Genomic DNA, 18,038 nt, shown 5'->3' with positions numbered 1-18,038 from the left:
TTTATAAGTTAGAGTTCAGACACATTTCATTTTGATTTTGCAGATAACATCTAACTGTGTTTAGATTAGATCAGATTACTTACAGTGTGGAAACAGGCCCTTTGGCCCAACAAGTCCACACCGACCTGCCAAAGCACAACCCACCCAGACCCAGACCTATATTTACCCCTTCACCTAACACTACAAGCAATTAGCATGGCCAATTCACCTAACTTGCACATTTTATTTTGGACTGCGGGAGGAAACCGGAGACACGGGGAGAATGTGCAAACTCCACGCTGTCAGTCACCTGAGGCGAGAATTGAACCCGGGCCTCTGGCGCTGTGAGGCGGCAGTGCTAACCACTGTGCCACCGTACCGTGTTATTACGGTACACAGAGGAATTACAACTCAGTCAACTGTGGTAGAAGTTAGGTAATCTGTATTGCAGAAGGGAGATAGGAACATCTTAAAAACATTTAAAGAAAGAAAATATAATAATGAATAGTCAGCATGGACTTCAAAACAGAAACTCTTATTTGACCTAATTGTACTAATTTATTTCTTGAGATCACAAGAGTGGACACTGGTAATGCACGAGATGTAATTTAACTGAATTTTCACCAGGCTTATAATAAGATGCCCTGTGATAGACTTGAACAAATTCAGAGAATATGGAGTTGGGGATAAGTAGCATAATGAACTGCTAGCTCACTTCAAGACAGAAATATAAAGTATGAAATGCAGAAGAATGCCGTGTTCCACAAGTAACAGTGCTGGGACCACGAACTGCAACTTGTAGAATGTTGTAATAGTTGGCAAATAACACTCAATACATATAAATGTAAGGTACAAAGAATAAGGAAGAACTAAAAAGTCACTTGTTACTTGGAAAGTGCAAATCTAGATAAGATAGGATACATAAGAGCCTTTTCTGTGTCTTAAATTCAATATAATCCAATGAAATGTATGTTTGGAAATAACTTTAGCTTGACTTTATTGAGTATCAATGTAATCCATCTCACACTCCAAAACTAGGGCTATAAATATAATATCACTCACTATTATTAAATCTAAACATGAGAAATATAGATACTTCTTAGTCAAAGTGATTAGAACATGCACCTCACTGCCATAGGAAGTGATATGGCAAATAGCTTAGCTGCTTTCAAAACCACAAAACAATAAAATAATAGACAGATTAAGATCAAGTACACAGAATTAGAGGAGACAGATATGTGTAAAAACACTTTCAGAGATGAGTTGGAGTGAATGGCCTGTTTCTGTGTTGTCGAAGTAATTCTGTAATATTTCTATTCTGTGAATCTTTCCAGTATTGAACCCAATTTTTCCTGCATGTTTACATGTTCATCTATACAATTTCTTATGTTACCATTGATGTGCATATTATTACATTTTGATTTTGATGGGATTAAATATCTTGTAGAAATGTTTGTTAAGGGGAAGTCTTTGTTACAAGTATTTCAGTTTATATCTCACGACTTACAATAATGGTCGAATAAAATTACTTAATTAAGGCACCTTCTTAGAAATACTTCCAATCTTATGCAGCATAGATTTGTTGAAAAGCTTTATCTATAACTAGTCAGACTTACCCTGAGTTTGATTGTTCTAAGGAAGGTAAATTCATTTATGTTTATAACTTTAATGAGTCTGCACACAAAATTTTTAAATACCTAAATCTGCATCATATAGATCTATTATGCCCTAATTCCAAGACACGGTCTGCAGAAGAATATAACAGACAGCATTTACCCACAGTTCTATCAGATTCATTGTTTCTGTTTCTTAACTCAAAGCAATACTAAACTTTTTTTAAAAAAAGTTTAAATGCCCCAGCCACTGTCTAGTGCTGGCCAGGACCAGTTCGACCTGGAAAAGATCAGGGCAATGACATAAGGTATAAATCCTTTTTTGGTGGAAGACTAATGAGGTAATCCTAATGGAGTCCTTGGGACAAGTCAATAATGAAAAGACATAGACTCGCCCAGTGAGCCAGGACCAATGAGGAATGACAGCACAGTTCTGGAAAATAAGGAAAAAGAATAAAAATGAAGGATTTCTGGCATGCCAGCAGTGAAAACTCTGGAGATCAACCTTTGTGAAGTTGAGGACTCTACGCTTAGAAGTGTGGAGATTACATTGAGAACTTGAGAGATCACCTGGCCAGTGCAAACTCTTATTCTTGCATATTCGCCTTTACTTTCGCTGACTGTTCAGGGAATTTCAAAGAGAAACCCAGTGGGTGTGAGCACAGATTTTAATGTTGTATGAACTGCATGTGTGCTGTTAACCTTTTCCTAACCAAAAGAATGTGAATTATATGTCTGTTTCAACTAAACTAATAAATTTAGGGTGGAGTTGATACAGATTTGACTCTTGTCCCCTTTGTGCCAAACCAATAACTGTTGTGGGTGGCAGTAACCAGGCAACAATACATAAATTTGGGTATATCCAGAATTCTCTCAACGAATCTGACAGCACCTAAGGACAACAGAGATAACTGATGGAAGAATTTACAGAAGCTTACAGACCTAAAACATTAATTCTGTTTCTCTCTCTATAGGTGCTATCAAACCTGCTAAGTGTTTCCTTCATTTTGTTTTTACACCAAATTTCTTAATAGCACAGTATTTTAGGTTTGTGTATAAATGTCAGTTTTGAGAAAACTGGCATGTAAGCTCATCAGGCCTCAATGCAGCTTAACCTGATGATTGTTTCAATGAAAGAGTTCTATATTTCTTCCTTTTTGTTTTTAAAAGGAAGGATTGGTCAATTTCTAATGAAGTATAAATGCATTGTTTCTACTTCAACTTACAAAATAAACAAGGTCACAGTTTGGGCCATTTTCTGCTTCTTCATTAAATCTCTCACAATTTTCACTATTAGCTCTATGAAATATTCCTCATTGTCATCATATTTAATTATACTTCCATTATATATTATGTAGGGGAAGCTTCAGAATCTCATTTACCTTTTTAAGGTCATAATTTCCTCAAATCCTAAAACTTTTTATGACAACAAAGAATCATATTGGCAGAATTCTCTGGGTCCACAGGAGATGAAAAATGAGGCAGAAGGCTAAATAATTAGGGCTTACCCTTTGGGACATTAGCTGGCATCTTCCTGCCTCTGCCAGATAAGTTCCAGGTGGAAAAATCCTTAGGCAAAGAACTCCTAATTCTACACAAAACCCTTATATGGTCAATAACAGTTCACTTAAGGACCAGTTAAAGACATTTTCCTGTCTGGGGTCCAATCATCTCTGCTCCATCCAGAATAGGTGACACACCCAATAGGTTCTAGTTTCTGACCTCCCTTCTCCCTACAATTCCTCCAGACCCCCCCCCCCCCAAAACAATACTCATCTCTATCCCTGGTCACCAATCCATTCTGGCAGTCTGCAGGATGCTAAACTAGTAGCAGCAAGTCTCTGATTAGCTGCTAGCTCCAGGCAGCCAGGACATCCTGGATGAAGGTCCATAGTGTCCATTTCAATGCCTAATGGGCACAAACTTCCAGTGGCCCTTCCTTCCAGAAGTCAGCTCGGGTGTTTCAGTGCTTTTAGTGCCTGCCCAACAAGCGGATTCTACCAAAATATTAAAAATTCCAAACAGATGCTTTTCCACCTCTGAAAGCATTCCCATTCTTCTAGCAAATTTACTAGGTTGTTAAATTATTTATCTATTCTAAATTAGTAAAGTACAGTTAGGCGGTTTCATACGATGATTACAAACTTACAACATACATTAGTGGTAGGCATCTTTACTATTCTAGGATTACATCAAGTGATATATTGAAAGATCACAGCTGAGAAAACACACAGGCATCAGCTCACACAATAAGTACCACCTTCAGTGAAAGTAACTTCAAAGGAAAACAGGTTTGACAGATGAAGGATATTTTTCACATAAACAATATCAAAAATGGAGTGTCCCAAGAGATCAAGAGGAAAATAGAATAATGATAAAAATATAATTGGACTCAAGAAAATAATAATTGAACAATACAAATAATATTTGAATTGGAACAGGTGCAAGGAAAAGGAAAGCGTGCCTGAGAATGGAATTATTTCACAGGGTAGCCTTTAAAGTATAAAGATCACCACACTAACAAAATAAAATAATGTAAACGAACAGAAAGAAAACAAGTTGCTGAGTAAAGAAAGACATTTACTGCAATATAAAATATGACATAAAAACAATTGGAGATGATAAATAATAGCAGTAATACTTTGTGCACTTGATTCACACAGGAACAGCCAACCATAAAATTCAAAAGAAATGCTGTTCAGGAGATGCATTAACACTACTTTTCCCAGTTCTGATGAAAGTTTACGGATCCACGTGAGGGCTTGGAAATGGGGCTCTCAACAATGGAGCTTAAAGATGGGGTGGAAGAAGAAGAGAGAGAGCGCAAAAGATAGAGCATGACAGAGAGAGAGAGAGAAAGAGCAAGACTGTGAGAGGGAGAGAGTCAGAGAGCTAGAGAGCAAGAGACAGCGAGAGATATAGTTCGTGAGAGGGAGCAAAGAGCGAGAGTGTTGCACCATGTCGTTTCCCTCTCTCCCCCCCCCCCCCCCCCCACCCCTGCCATCTTGCCAGTAGCAAGGGAGTTGGTGAATGGCATTTCCACACAAAGACCAACTGAAGTACTTACATTGCTGTTTGGGGTCTTCTGCATGGTGCTACTGGCAGTTTATCTGTATTGGAGGGAGCACCCTTCTTGACATGAGGAGACATTGAGTGAACTCTGGGCATCTCTCAGCAAGTGTGGGGGCATCAGCCCTCTCTGCAGGCATTCTTTGGCCTGTGGACAAGTGTCCTCAGCTTCAAAGGATGCCTCCATGGCAACAATGGCATGATACCTCACTAACTTCACCCAGCCCATCTCTTACCATGCCTGACTAGCCCTTGGGTCAAAAGCCATTGAGTCCTAACTCTCCAATTAGCCAGCAGTCCTATCACCTGTAAAGAGGTACAGGGGACCCTCTTTCCTCCAGTTGACAAATCATTGCTTTGTGACCTGCATACTGTTGGATTTGTTGATGGATCTAAATTTAGTCTATTAACTCCTGATCGCAAATGCTACCAGATATGATGTACAACCCCAGCATTTTCTGTTTTAGTTTTGCATTAGAGCTGCTTTTAAAAATGGGTCACAGTAAAGACTAAAGAATCAAAAACTAGTTCAATTGGCCTGTAATACATCCACAGTAAAACTAGGTGCCAAAGTTAAGGATCAAAAATAAACATTGCATCTCACAGGAATATTACAGAAATCAAGGAAGTATGCAACTGGTGGGATAAAACATTCGGTGCATTTTCTACCAATTTTACCTGCAGTACTGTCAGTTCCACTCTGATTTGGATTTGGGCTGGGACTCTGCGAAGTGGGTGTTGATGTTTGCTCCCATTGATCCAATTGATAGTTTGTTTCTCCATTAACTACAGGCTGTGAAGATAAAATCAGATTAGTTTGAAAAATGTCAAGTTTTAAAGCTGGTAATTTCCTAATTAATATGTGCATTTTCTTAATTGCATCTAATAATGTCAGAACTTATTTGCCACATGAGATCAGTTTAGGAAACTGGAAAATTTAGAGTTAGCTAAAAATAATCACACCTTGCATTTGTGGTATATTTTGAACAATGAATGTTTCCTTGATGAAGGTGATCACACTGGGATTACTAATTTGCATTGACTGAAACTAATCAAGATCGATTTTTGTTATCGTACATATGAAGACAGAGAGACAGGAAAATAGCCCCAGTTTAGCCAGCCTGTTCTATACAATAATACACTATATTAATAATCCACATGTACTTTAACCTACAGAGCACAATGTGATTTTCTGGGAATTCAAATAAATAGATCTAGTCAAATGTAACAAAAAAATTTCATCTTCAATCACTCAGGTAAATAATCAATAATGATCTAATACCGCCAGGAACAGAATAGTAAAATGTTTTTTGATAATTAGGGGATTGAATTCCACAACTCTGTCTATTGTTCTAAAAAAAACTACAAACATATGGACTTGATTTGCTAGACTGCTAAAATAACGTATATAAGTTATAGCCCTTTATTAAACGTGAAAATACACAGCAAGATGTTATGTAACATATACCAGAGTTTGAGTAGTACTGGTTAAAGGGATTGGAGTTTAGCTCATTTTTGAGGCATTCCTGGACTTTGACTACATGAGGAAACAGTCCCAGAATTGTGGGCATCCTGTTGTTTTATCATACTACAATAGAAATGTAGGAGTTCAGCAGAATGCTTTGATCCAGCCAAACTGTACGAAGTGAACCAGAGGTTTGATGGGAGAGTAATCCCAAACCGGAGCTTCACTACAATTATGGATTCACTCACCAGCACATTCCTTGAGCTGAATCGCAAATTCCAGAAACAAGTAAGTTACAGTAGGATGAGACGTGAAAACGTTGAAATCTAAACCACCAAAAACACCTCCCAACACCCACATCTGTGCATAAAGGAGGTGGGTCAAGGGATGGGAAGTCAATCTTGTCCCAGGATATTTAAGTGAGGTTAGCAGGCTCTGATTTAACAGCTGTCCTCAGCAAGAAGAGCCATGGGGAGAAGTACTTCATCCCTGCCTATACAATCACCTCCGTACTTCATTCTCACTTCGAATCAGGAATTGAAAACCGAAACCCGCCCCCACCATCCTCAAACCACTCCAGGGTCAACAATCTGATCACACCTAACCCCACTGCACCCCCATCAACACTGACAACCCCATACGTTTAACATCAGCGACAGGCAAATTACCTCCATTAGCAGACTACTACAGCCTTGCCCAACTGGAAACCAAGTGTGTCATTCAAGCTGACTCCAATCAGGAAAACTAAAATTACATACACTGTGCTGACAAAATAACATTGTGGGTGTGGTTGGTGAGGGCGGTCATATCATTGGATGAATAGCCTAGCCCCAGGCTGCTGTTCTGAGGATGTAGGTTTGAATCCCATTATTGCAGATGTTGAAACTTGAAATCAATAAAATCTGGAATTAAAAGTATGTAAAGACCATAGCCATGTAATGAACATAACTTCGTGACCCAGCATATCCCCCACACTACCATTACCATCAGGCCAGGAGACCATTTTAGACAATTCCAACAAAATGCCACCACCAAACATATCTTCCCCTCACTTTCCGTGTCTGCATTTTGCAGGGATCATTCCCTCCAGAACACCACCCACCCTTCCCACAGCATCTTCCCATGTAACCACAGAAGGTGCAACACCTGTTCCCTTCACCTCCCCACCATCCAAGGGCCTAGACAGTCTTTCCAGGTGAACCAGCATTTCACCTGCACCTCATCCAATTCTGTGTACTCTATCCGCTGTACCCAATGTGGCCTACTCTATATGTGAGGAACCAAACACAGACTGGGTAACCATTTTACAGATTACTTCCAGTGTGTGCAAGCATGACCCTGACCTTCCCATAGCTGATCATTTTAACACAGCGTCCTGCTCATATGCCCATTTGTCTGTCCTCAGCATGTTGCAGTGCTCCAGTAAATCACAGCACAAACTGGAGTAAAACATCTCAGCTTCAGATTAGGCACTTTATACTGAGTTTAACACCTTCAAATTGTGAACCAATTCCCAGTCCTTCCCCTTCTTTTAGCTTTATTTGTTACATTCACTGTCACCACGTCCTCTCTCTCCCCTCCCCCTATCCCACTGGGACTGTTCTCTTTCAGGTCTAGCAGTTAGATACACCATTGTTTGGCTATTCTCACATATTGATCAATTAATCTGAACTATCAACGTCCTTTCTCCTCCAGCACACTAACTCCACCTCCCACAACTAAAGTATAGTTTCGGGTGTAGGTTTGCTTGCTGAGCTGTAGGTTTGATATCCAGATGTTTCATTACCTGGCTAGGTAATATCATAAGTGGCGACCTCCAAGTGAAGCGAAGCTGTTGTCTCCTGCTTTCTATTTATATGTTTGTCCTGGATGGGGTTCCTGGGGTTTGTGGTGATGTCATTTCCTGTTCGTTTTCTGAGGGGTTGATAGATGGCATCTAGATCTATGTGCTTGTTTATGGCATTGTGGTTGGAGTGCCAGGCCTCTAGGAATTCTCTAGCATGTCTTTGCTTAGCCTGTCCCAGGATAGATGTGTTGTCCCAGTCGAAATGGTGTTTTTTTTCATCCGTGTGTAGGGCTATGAGGGAGAGGGGGTCGTGTCTTTTTGTGGCTAACTGGTGTTCATGTATCCTGGTGGCGAACTTTCTTCCTGTTTGTCCTACGTAGTATTTGTGGCAGTCCTTGCATGGAATTTTTACAGATAACGTTGGTTTTGTCCATGGGTTGTACTGGGTCTTTTAAGTTTGTTAGTTTTTGTTTGAGAGTGTTGGTGGGTTTGTGTGCTACTAGGATTCCGAGGGGTCTCAGTAGTCTGGCTGTCATTTCTGAAACTTCTCTGAAACTTATGAAACTAAAGTATAGTTTTATCCTGCCCCCTTCATAGTTCACATCAGCTCTGATGAAGAGTTATCTAGGCTCAAAATGTTAGCTTGTTTTGTCTCCATGGACAAAAAAACTGCAAACTCTGGTATCCTGCTGCCTGACACTGTGATCTCCAGCATTTGTTGTCTTCAGTATCAATTCCAGTATTTGCAGTAATTTTCTCCTAAGTCAGGAGATGAACCCTAGTTCAATGAAGAGTACAGGAGAGCATGCTAGGAGCAGAATCAGGCATACCCTAAAAATGGGCTGCAACCTGGTAAAGTTACAACACAGACTACTTGTATGCCAAACACCATAGCAGCTAAGTGATCCCACACCAACCAATCAGACCTCAGCTCTGCATGTCTGTGAAGTTTAGTCTATAATGGTGCTGCTGAAAATGTGTTGCTGGAAAAGCACAGCAGGTCAGGCAGCATCCAAGGAGCGGAGAATCGACGTTTCGGGCATGAGCCCTTCTTCTCCTCTATAATGGTGCTGGACAATTAAACAACAGAAAGGAGGTGGAATACTCAGAAATATTCCCATGATGGCAAGTGTACCATCACTTATTTTATCAAAAATAAAACTAAAGCATTCACAGCCGTCATCAGGCAGAACCCAGGCTTGACATTCAAGTACAAACGTTAATATCGGTTTGAAAGCCAGAACAGAAAATGCTGTGTCAACATTCAATTATTTGTGTGAAATATGTAAATTGTATTTCCAACCTTAACCTTTTCTTTCATGTTTGCAAATATTTACTTTGACATTAAAAAGTTAAATTACTGAGAAATCAAAAGTACTTTGAACAGCTTTTCAGAAAGATGTACACATGGTATCTGGTGGCAAGTGCCCAGAATTGCATTGTGGTGAAGTGCCAGGAAAACACAGACTTCCTTACTACAAATGTAGATTTGAGCATTTATACTGGAGATGTTACCAAAAATTTGTGACAAAAGGAGTGACACAAGGAAATAAGGTTAATGAAAAGAAAGAATGTACTCTTCATTACAGTATACTTTGATTTAAATATTTATAAAGAATCAATTGTTAAGGTTTTGATCCATTTTGGCTTAAAATTCCATTATCACATGTATTGAAAATGAAGTCATGATTTGGAGATGCCGGTGTTGGACTGGGTGTACAAAGTTAAGAATCGCAACACCAGGTTTAATTGGAAGCACACTAGCTTTCGGAGGGTCGCTCAAAAAGCTAGTGTGCTTCCAATTAAACCTGTTGGACTATAATCTGGTGTTGTGTGATTTTTAACATTGTAAATGAAGGTATTCTTTTCATTTCCACTGTAAGATTTAAATATAACACAATAGGTCTTGTGCATTACTTATCAATTGTCTAGAGAATGCAGCACAATTGTAAATGTTCAGTTGCTAACCTGGAGCTGAGATTAAACAACCTTATTCCTTTAAATCTCACTCAGGAGGAAATAATCTCAGTAATAAACTAAAATGTTTGCAGCGAACAGTTGAAAATGTCTGTCAATTTGAATCCTTAAGTGAATGTCTGGCTTAAGGTCATGGGACCCAGCATTAAATATCTGCTTTAAAATAATCATTTTATAACTGTGACAAAGTTTGACAATGCACAAGTGCATGTTTAGTGGGGTAATACTTCTAATTGGCATTGCACAATTCAGTTGAGTCTGACAACTAGTGTGGTTTTCCTATGCTGCTTCTTCATTAAAGCAACATCTGAGATTAAAATAAGAGGAATGTATGCAGATAGGGATGTAAGATATCTGTTTAAAATAGGGCTGCTGTCTACTTGAAGGGCACAGAGATAGTAACAAGTAATAGTGTTGAAAAGAGTGCTAGAGTACATTCATTAGTCAATACCAAGAAGAACTGCAGATGCTGTAAATTAGAAACAAAATCAGAAATAGCTATTTATGGGAGCCTGTTAAGCACAAATTCACTATCATATTTCCAATATTGCAGCAAAGACAATACTGCAAAGTGACTACATATAAAGCATTTTGGAACATATGTCATTGTGAAAGGTTCTGCACAAATGCAAAGTTTTCTTATTAATTGTTTTGTTTCTTGCTTCCAAAATCATTGATAGCAAATCTACTGATTAATGAAACAAAAATGGAAATTGCTGGAAAAGCTCAGCATGTCTGGCAACATCCATGGAGAGAAATCAGAGTTAATGTTTTGGTTCAAGAACTACAGTTCTAAGGAAGAGTCACTTGATGCAAAATTTTAACTCTTATTTCTCTCCACAGATGCTGCCAGACGTGCTGAGCTTTTCCAGCAATTTCCATTTTTGTTTCATTAATCAATATATTTGCTATCAATAATTTTGGAAGCAAGTAACAAAACAATTAACAAGAAAACTTTGCATTTGTGCAGAACCTTTCACAATGACATATGTTACAAAGTGCTTTATATGTAGTCACTTTGCAGTATTGTCTTTGCTGCAATGTTGGAAATATGATAGTGAATTTGTGCTTAACAGGCTCCCATATGGTAATGACCACAAAATCAGTTTCAGAGATGCTGATGGGGATAATATTGGCCAAGACACCAGGATAGCTCCCTTGTTCTTCTTTGGGAAAGTACAGTGACCTTTTAGGTCCATCTGAGGGGGCAGAGCATCTTTCGTTTAACAGCTTATCCAAAAGATAATATCATTACTTCAGAATGTTCGGTAGTGATAAAAATTGTACAAGTACCAACATCTGTTGGTTGATACGACAAAGTATAACTGTCACCATAATATGTAATACATGCAAATACTTATAATGAAACTAATTTCAAAAGTAACTTTATGGCTTTGTAAGTTTTTTTTAAAAAAGACGGGTTGGCAGAATGGTCATTGACAAGAGGGAGAGCTGATCAAAATTATTTTGTCACTGTTGAGTTCTGTCCACGACAATAATTACTTTTTAAAAATTACTTTATTAATGTTTATCTTTATTTCTTCCAGAATCATAGTCATAGTCATGGTCACAGAGCTGTACAGAATGGAAACAGACCATCTGGTCCAACTTGTCCATGCCAACCATCTATCCCAAATTAATCTAGTCCCATTTGCCAGCATTTGGCCCATATCCCTTTAAACCCTTCCCAATTATAACTATCCAGATGCCTTTTAAATGTTGTAATTGTACCAGCTTCTACCATTTCCTCTGGCGGCTCATTCCACATACTCACCACCCTCTGTGTGAAAAAGCTGCCTTTTAGGTCCCTTTTATATTTTTCCCCTCTCACCTTAAACATTATGCCCTTTAGGTTTGAACACTCTTATCCCTGAGAAGAGAACTTGACTATTCACCCTATCGAGTCCCTCATGATTTTATAAATGTCTACAAGGTCACATTTCAGCGCTCCCAGTAAAACAGCCCCAAGCCTATTCAGCCTCTCCTACAGCTCAAACCCTCCAACCCTGGTAAAATCCTTGTAAATCTTTTTTGAACCCTTTCAAGTTTCAGAACAGCTTTTCGATAGCAGAGAGACTAGAATTGCATGCAGTATTCTAAAAGTGGCCTAAACAATGTCATGTACAGACGCAACATGATCTCCCAACTCCTTTACTCAATACAAAACAAAGTGTGGAGCTGGAAAAGCACAACCAGTCAGGCAGCATCCGAGAAGCAGGGAATTCGACATTTTGAGCAGAAGCTCTTCATGCTCAAAACATCAAACCTCCTGCTCCTCGGATGCTGCCTGACCTGCTGTCCTTTTCCAGCTCCACACTTTTTGACTCTGATCTCCATCAGTCCTCACTTTCTCCAATACTCAATACACTGATCAATAAAGCCAAGCATACCAAATACAGTAGCGCCTCGACATACGAACGACCCCATTCACGTACAAATCGGTTTACGAGCAGGACTGTACGTAAATCTTTGCTTCAACGTACGTACGTAATTCAAGGTACGAACAAAGATACAAACGCAAAAAGCCCGTGTGCGACCACGTGGTTTCATTGTTCTGCTTTGCTACACGCTTGTTGAATGCAAAAGCTCTCGAGCCCCACGTGATCTTATTCAGTTCGTCTTTGGCACGTGCACTGTGAACAGCCGTCCAAGCATTCTTACGCTATCCGAACAATGGGAAAAATTGATTCAGTTCGCGAATTTTTCGGTTCGCGAACTGGGTCCCAGAATGGATTAAGTTCGTAAGTCAAGGCGCTACTGTACCTTCTTCACTACAATGTCTCCCTGGAAACTATGAACTTGCAAATAAAGCTCTCTTTGTTCAGCAACACTCCCCAGCAGCTTACCATTAAGTGTCTGTCTGCCCTGATTTGCCTTTCCAAAATGAAGCACCTCACATTTATCTAAATTAAACGCAACCTGCCATTTCTCAGCCAATTGGCCCATCTGATTAAGGGCACTAGCATTGATTTGAATTAGAATCAGTAAATCAATGTCTGGTCTGGTAGAGTTTTTTTACGTAGGAACTCTCAAAAGGATGGTGTAGGAGGCAAAACAATCTAATTCTCAGAATCTAATTCAAGCAACAATACTGGATCTTCATGGATATCATGATAGTGGGCGGCACGGTGGCACAGTGGTTAGCACTGCTGCCTCACAGCGCCTGTAGACCCGGGTTCAATTCCCGACTCAGGCGACTGACTGTGTGGAGTTTGCACGTTCTCCCCGTGTCTGCGTGGGTTTCCTCCGGGTGCTCCGGTTTCCTCCCACAGTCACAAAGATGTGCGGGTCAGGTGAATTGGCCAAGCTAAATTGCCCGTAGTGTTAGGTAAGGGGTAAATGTATGGGTGGGTTGCGCTTCGGCGGGTCGGTGTGGACTTGTTGGGCCGAAGGGCCTGTTTCCACATGTAAGTCTAATCTAATCTAATCAGGGTTTCTAAGAGTGATACTGAAGTCAGACTTTTAGCTAAACCTGGGGCTGCTTTGCTGATTCCTGTTCTGATGACAAAAGCAGACTGATGATAGTAATCAAAACTACGTAATTAAAGCTATTCAAAACCACAAGTTTCAAATCACATAACCAGGGATCCGGGAAGTTTAATGGTACATGTTCAGTGTATCTGGTCAAAACCACTGTATATTACTCACAATAACCTGACTAGGAGAAAGTGAGATGCTAGCGAGTCATAAAAGTGGGATGCTAGAAAAGCACAGCAGGTCAGGCATTATCTGCACAGCGAGAGAGTCGGTGTTTTAGGCGTCAGGATATTGTGTGTAATATACAGTGGTTGTTGTCTAGATATACCAAAGATGTGTCGTTAACTTCCAGGATCCCTGGTCATGCGATTTGAAACTTGTGGTTTTAAATAGCTTTAATTATATTGTTTCGTGGACTCTCCTGCTCCTCGGATGCTGCCTGACTTGCTGAGCTTCTCCAGTGGCACACTTTTCAACACAATGTCCTGACACTCATTAGGGTTACCTCAAGCATTCACTTCCAAGCTAAACCTCTTTGTAGCTCCTTTGTGCAATCCTGACCACAATTGTTACATATTACAAAAGTGTACCATTCCAAGAGGATGATTAGTAAGTTTCTGTCTACCAGGGCTGAATGCTTCATTAGCGCTGCAGAAGTTTGACTGAAATACTTGTAACATAGATTGTCGAGGTGGTCTAAATATTAGTATAATTATTTTTGTTTTCCTGCACTCAATCACAAAGTTGCAACACAGAAATAAATATACATCAGCTTGATCTCCATGAGACACCAACTCAAGATCACTCTGATGTTTGCTCAGCATGTCACTCCCCTTGCATTAATAGAGGTAGTTGTAAAATTAATAAGGTGAATTCCTAGAGCTTTGGATTTGTTGGGAATTATCGAACCTGCATCAAATAGGAACTAGTTTGCAACTTGCAATTTAATTATAATTCATAGGTTAGGATTGGACCAACAATTTCAACAGCAAAAAACATAATAGCCCCTGCAAAAGTCCTGATGAAAGGCTTTAGCCCGAAACGTCGAATTTCCTGTTCCTTGGATGCTGCCTGACCTGCTGCGCTTTAACCAGCAACACAATTTCAGCAAAGTCCTTACAGACCCAACTTTGAAAAACTCAGTGCAAACAGATCGAATTTGCAGATGATATTCCAAGAAGGCACAGTGAAACCTGAGTAGACTGCTCTGAAATTACAGTATGCATTGGATAAAATGTATAAATTGGCAGAGCAATGGCAAATGCAATTTAAAAGCTGACAAGTGAAATGTACCGTACAAAGAAGAAAAACTAAATAACACAGACATTCTATGAATGTTGTTGAAATAGTCACGAACTCCAGGAATCTTTGTCAGAGCTGCTATACTTTCCTAATTCATACACAACAGCAAAGCTAAAACAATCATGAAATGCATATTTCAATAAAACAATGTAATTCAAGAGTTATCAAAAAGGGGTCAATCAAGCAATACTTGAGCAGGGCATTCAATCCCAGTTACCAAAACAAAGAAACATTCAAATGTTAGTGGCAATCCAGAGACAAGCCATGAAGAAATAAAAATCTTCTTTCATTCAAAGTGGCTGTGAAGTTGTTGCATTGTTGTGAAAATTCAACTACTAGTTCCCATGTATTTTAGTCTGTCTATCATCAGTCCCATACCAAGGTGTTTGGCTCTTAACTTCCCTTTCAAGTGGCTGACAGGCCACTCTGCACAGTCTATAAACTGCAGTGGTACAAGAATGCAGCCCTCTCCAACCTTCTCAGGTCTGACAAGGATGACGATTAAATGTCAGCCTTGCCAGAAATGTTCAAATCGTGAGATTTTTTTTATTTTAAATTAAGTGTAACTGTGCACGGTGGCACAATGGTTAGCACTGCTGTCTCACAGCGGCTGAGACCCGGGTTCAATTCCCGACTCAGGTGACTGACTGTGTGGAGTTTGCACATTCTCCCCGTGTCTGCGTGGGTTTCCTCCGGGTGCTCCGGTTTCCTCCCACAGTCCAAAGATGTGCAGGTTAGGTGAACTGGCCATGCTAAAATTGCCCGTAGTGTTAGGTAAAGGGGTAAATGTAGGGGAATGGGTCTGGGTGGGTTGCGCTTCAGCGGGTCGGTGTGGACTTGTTGGGCCAAAGGGCCTGTTTCCACACTGTAAGTAATCTAATCTAATCTAATATTATTTTGGTTTGATCCAAGGAACTATTTATTTCACTTAATAATCATTGTATTGTCAAGTGAACAGAACTAAAAATAATAGTTTTAACATAATTCAAGCCATGCTTTAAGATGAACCATGATATAAAACACTAGTTCAGCCTCAACCAGGACTAGAGCCCAATTCTGGGCACCAAGTGTAAGGAAAGGCTTTAGAGATGATACAGTACAGATTTGAATTGAATTGAATTTATTGTCACGTCTACTGAGGCACAGTAAAAAGCTTTGTCTTGCGAGCAATACAGGAAGATCACATAGCTAAATAGCATAGATAAGTAAATAATAGGGAAACAGCTGAAAAACAAAAACACGGGTACAGGTGAATGTTAAGTGTTTGTATTCTATTTCCATTCAGTATTCTAACAACAGTAGGGTAGAAACTGTTTTTGAAACTGGTTGGTGCATGTGTTCAGGCTTCTGTACCTTCTCCATGATGGTAGAGGTTGTAAAAAACATTGCCAGGGTGGGATGGATCTTTGAGAATGCTGACAGCCTTTCCTTAACAGCAGGCCTGGTAAATGGATTCAATAGATGAGAGGTTGGCCCTTGTGATTGTTTGCGCCAAGTTCACCACTCTCTGTAACTGTCTCCAATCTTGAATGGTACAGTTGCCATACCAAGTTGTGATACATCCAGACAGAATGCTCTCGATGATGCAACAATCAAAGTTGACAAGGGTATTCACGTCATTCCTGAAGAAGGGCTCATACCCGAAACGTCGACTCTCCTGCTCCTTGGATGCTGCCTGACCTGCTGCGCTTTTCCAGCAACACATTTGCAGCTAGTCACATCATGCCAAATTTCCTCAGCTGCCTGAGGAAGAAGAGACGTTGTTGGGCCTTTGTAACCAGTGCGCCCACATGAAGAGCTTGTTGTGGATGACCACTCCCAGGAGCTTGACATGTTCCACCTCTGTGCTGTTAATGTGCAGGGGGGGCATGAGTAACATCCCTATGAAGGTCAATAATGAGTTCCTTGGTTTTGCTGGCATTGAGAGCTAGGTTGTGCTCAGTGCATCATTTTTCCAGGTCTTCCATCTCCCGTCTGTAGCCTGTTTCGTCGTCATCAACCGACTATGGTGGTGTCATCAGCAAACTTGTAAATGGCATTAGTCCTGTATTTGGCGACGCACTCACGGGTATACAGTGAGTACAGTAGGGGGCTGACAACACACCCCTGGGGGACTCCAGTGATGAGTGCTAGTGAGGATGAAATATTGTCCCCAATCTTCACTGATTGTGGCCTGTGGATCAGGAAACTGAGGATTCAGTTGCAGATACTGGGGCTTAGCCCGAGATCAGTAAGTTTAGTAATCAGTCTTGAGGGGAGAATAGTACTGAAGGCTGAACTCTAGTCAATGAGGAGGATTCTTAAGTAGCTGCTCTTGGTGTCAAGATGTTCTAGGGAGAAGTGAAGGGCAAGTGATATGGCATCTGACATGGATCTGTTGGTCCAACAGGCAAATTGGAATGGGTCAAGAGTAGTGGGGAAGCTGGAGTTGATTAATGCCATGGCCATCTTTTAAAAGCACTTCATGACCACCAAAGTTAGGGCCACTGGGCGGCAGTCATTGAGACATGCTGCATAAGCCTTCTTAGGCACAGGGTCTTTGGTCTTGAAACAGGTAGGGACAGTGACCAGTACAAGGAAAAGTTGAAGATGTCTGAGAAGATCTCTACCAGTTGATCTGCACATGCTCTGAGTGCATGGCTTGGTACTCCGTCTGGTCCCATCGCTTTCCTTAGATTCACACGAAGGAAAACTGATCTGACCTCTGATGCAGTGACTGTTGGGATAAGTTCATCAGGACTTGTCAGAATAGGTGTTACCTCTCTGTCAAAAGTCTGCTCAAAGCAAGCATAGAAGGCGTTGAGATCATCTGGGAGGGCTATGCCATTGTCTGCTATCTCTTTTAAGAACCTCTGATGTCATTCAGTCATTTCCATAGTGGCCAGGTGTCTGTCTGGGTCTCTAGTTTGAATTGGTATTGGTCCTTGGCTGTCTTAATGGCTCTGCGAAGGTCATACCTGTATTCCTTACATTTGAGTGAGTCTCCTGATTGGAAGGCCTCACACCTAGTTTTTAGCAGATTCCGTATGTCTTGATTCCATCCAGGATTTCCTGTTGAGGAACACCCAGATTGACTTCCTCAATATGCAGTCCTCCACACACTTGCTGATAAAATCTGTGACAGTGGTGGCATACCCATTCCAGGTACCTGTGGACTGTTTGAACATGGCCTAATCAGCCGATTCCAGACAGTACCAGAGTTGATCCTCTGCCTCCTCTGACCAGCACTGGACCTGTATCTGCAAGGGGGTCTCCTGCTTGAGCTTCTGTCTGTAAGCCAAGGGAAGAAACACAGCATTGTGGCCAGAGTTCCCAAAATGAGGGAATGGACCGGTAGGCATCCTTCACAGTGGTGTAGCAGTCGTCTAAA

At 40.6% G+C, this 18,038-nt stretch overlaps 1 protein-coding gene across 4 annotated transcripts in view; it reads right to left on the bottom strand.

Moving 5' to 3' along the window:
* Positions 1-18,038, bottom strand: part of LOC132822963 (DNA (cytosine-5)-methyltransferase 3B-like) — a 289,466-nt gene that overhangs the window by 209,811 nt on the left and 61,617 nt on the right. For all 4 annotated transcript variants that reach the window (XM_060836414.1, XM_060836415.1, XM_060836418.1 and 1 more), the window contains exon 3: positions 5,340-5,454. In XM_060836414.1, the coding sequence (XP_060692397.1) occupies positions 5,340-5,454 (115 nt within the window). The remainder of the gene's footprint in view (positions 1-5,339; positions 5,455-18,038) is intronic.

The sequence above is a fragment of the Hemiscyllium ocellatum genome, chromosome 15 (genome assembly GCF_020745735.1).
Source record: "Hemiscyllium ocellatum isolate sHemOce1 chromosome 15, sHemOce1.pat.X.cur, whole genome shotgun sequence".
Taxonomy (NCBI): Eukaryota; Metazoa; Chordata; class Chondrichthyes; order Orectolobiformes; family Hemiscylliidae; genus Hemiscyllium; species Hemiscyllium ocellatum.
The sequence above is the reverse complement of the archived record's forward strand: the minus strand, read 5'-3'. Positions and strand labels throughout refer to the sequence as shown.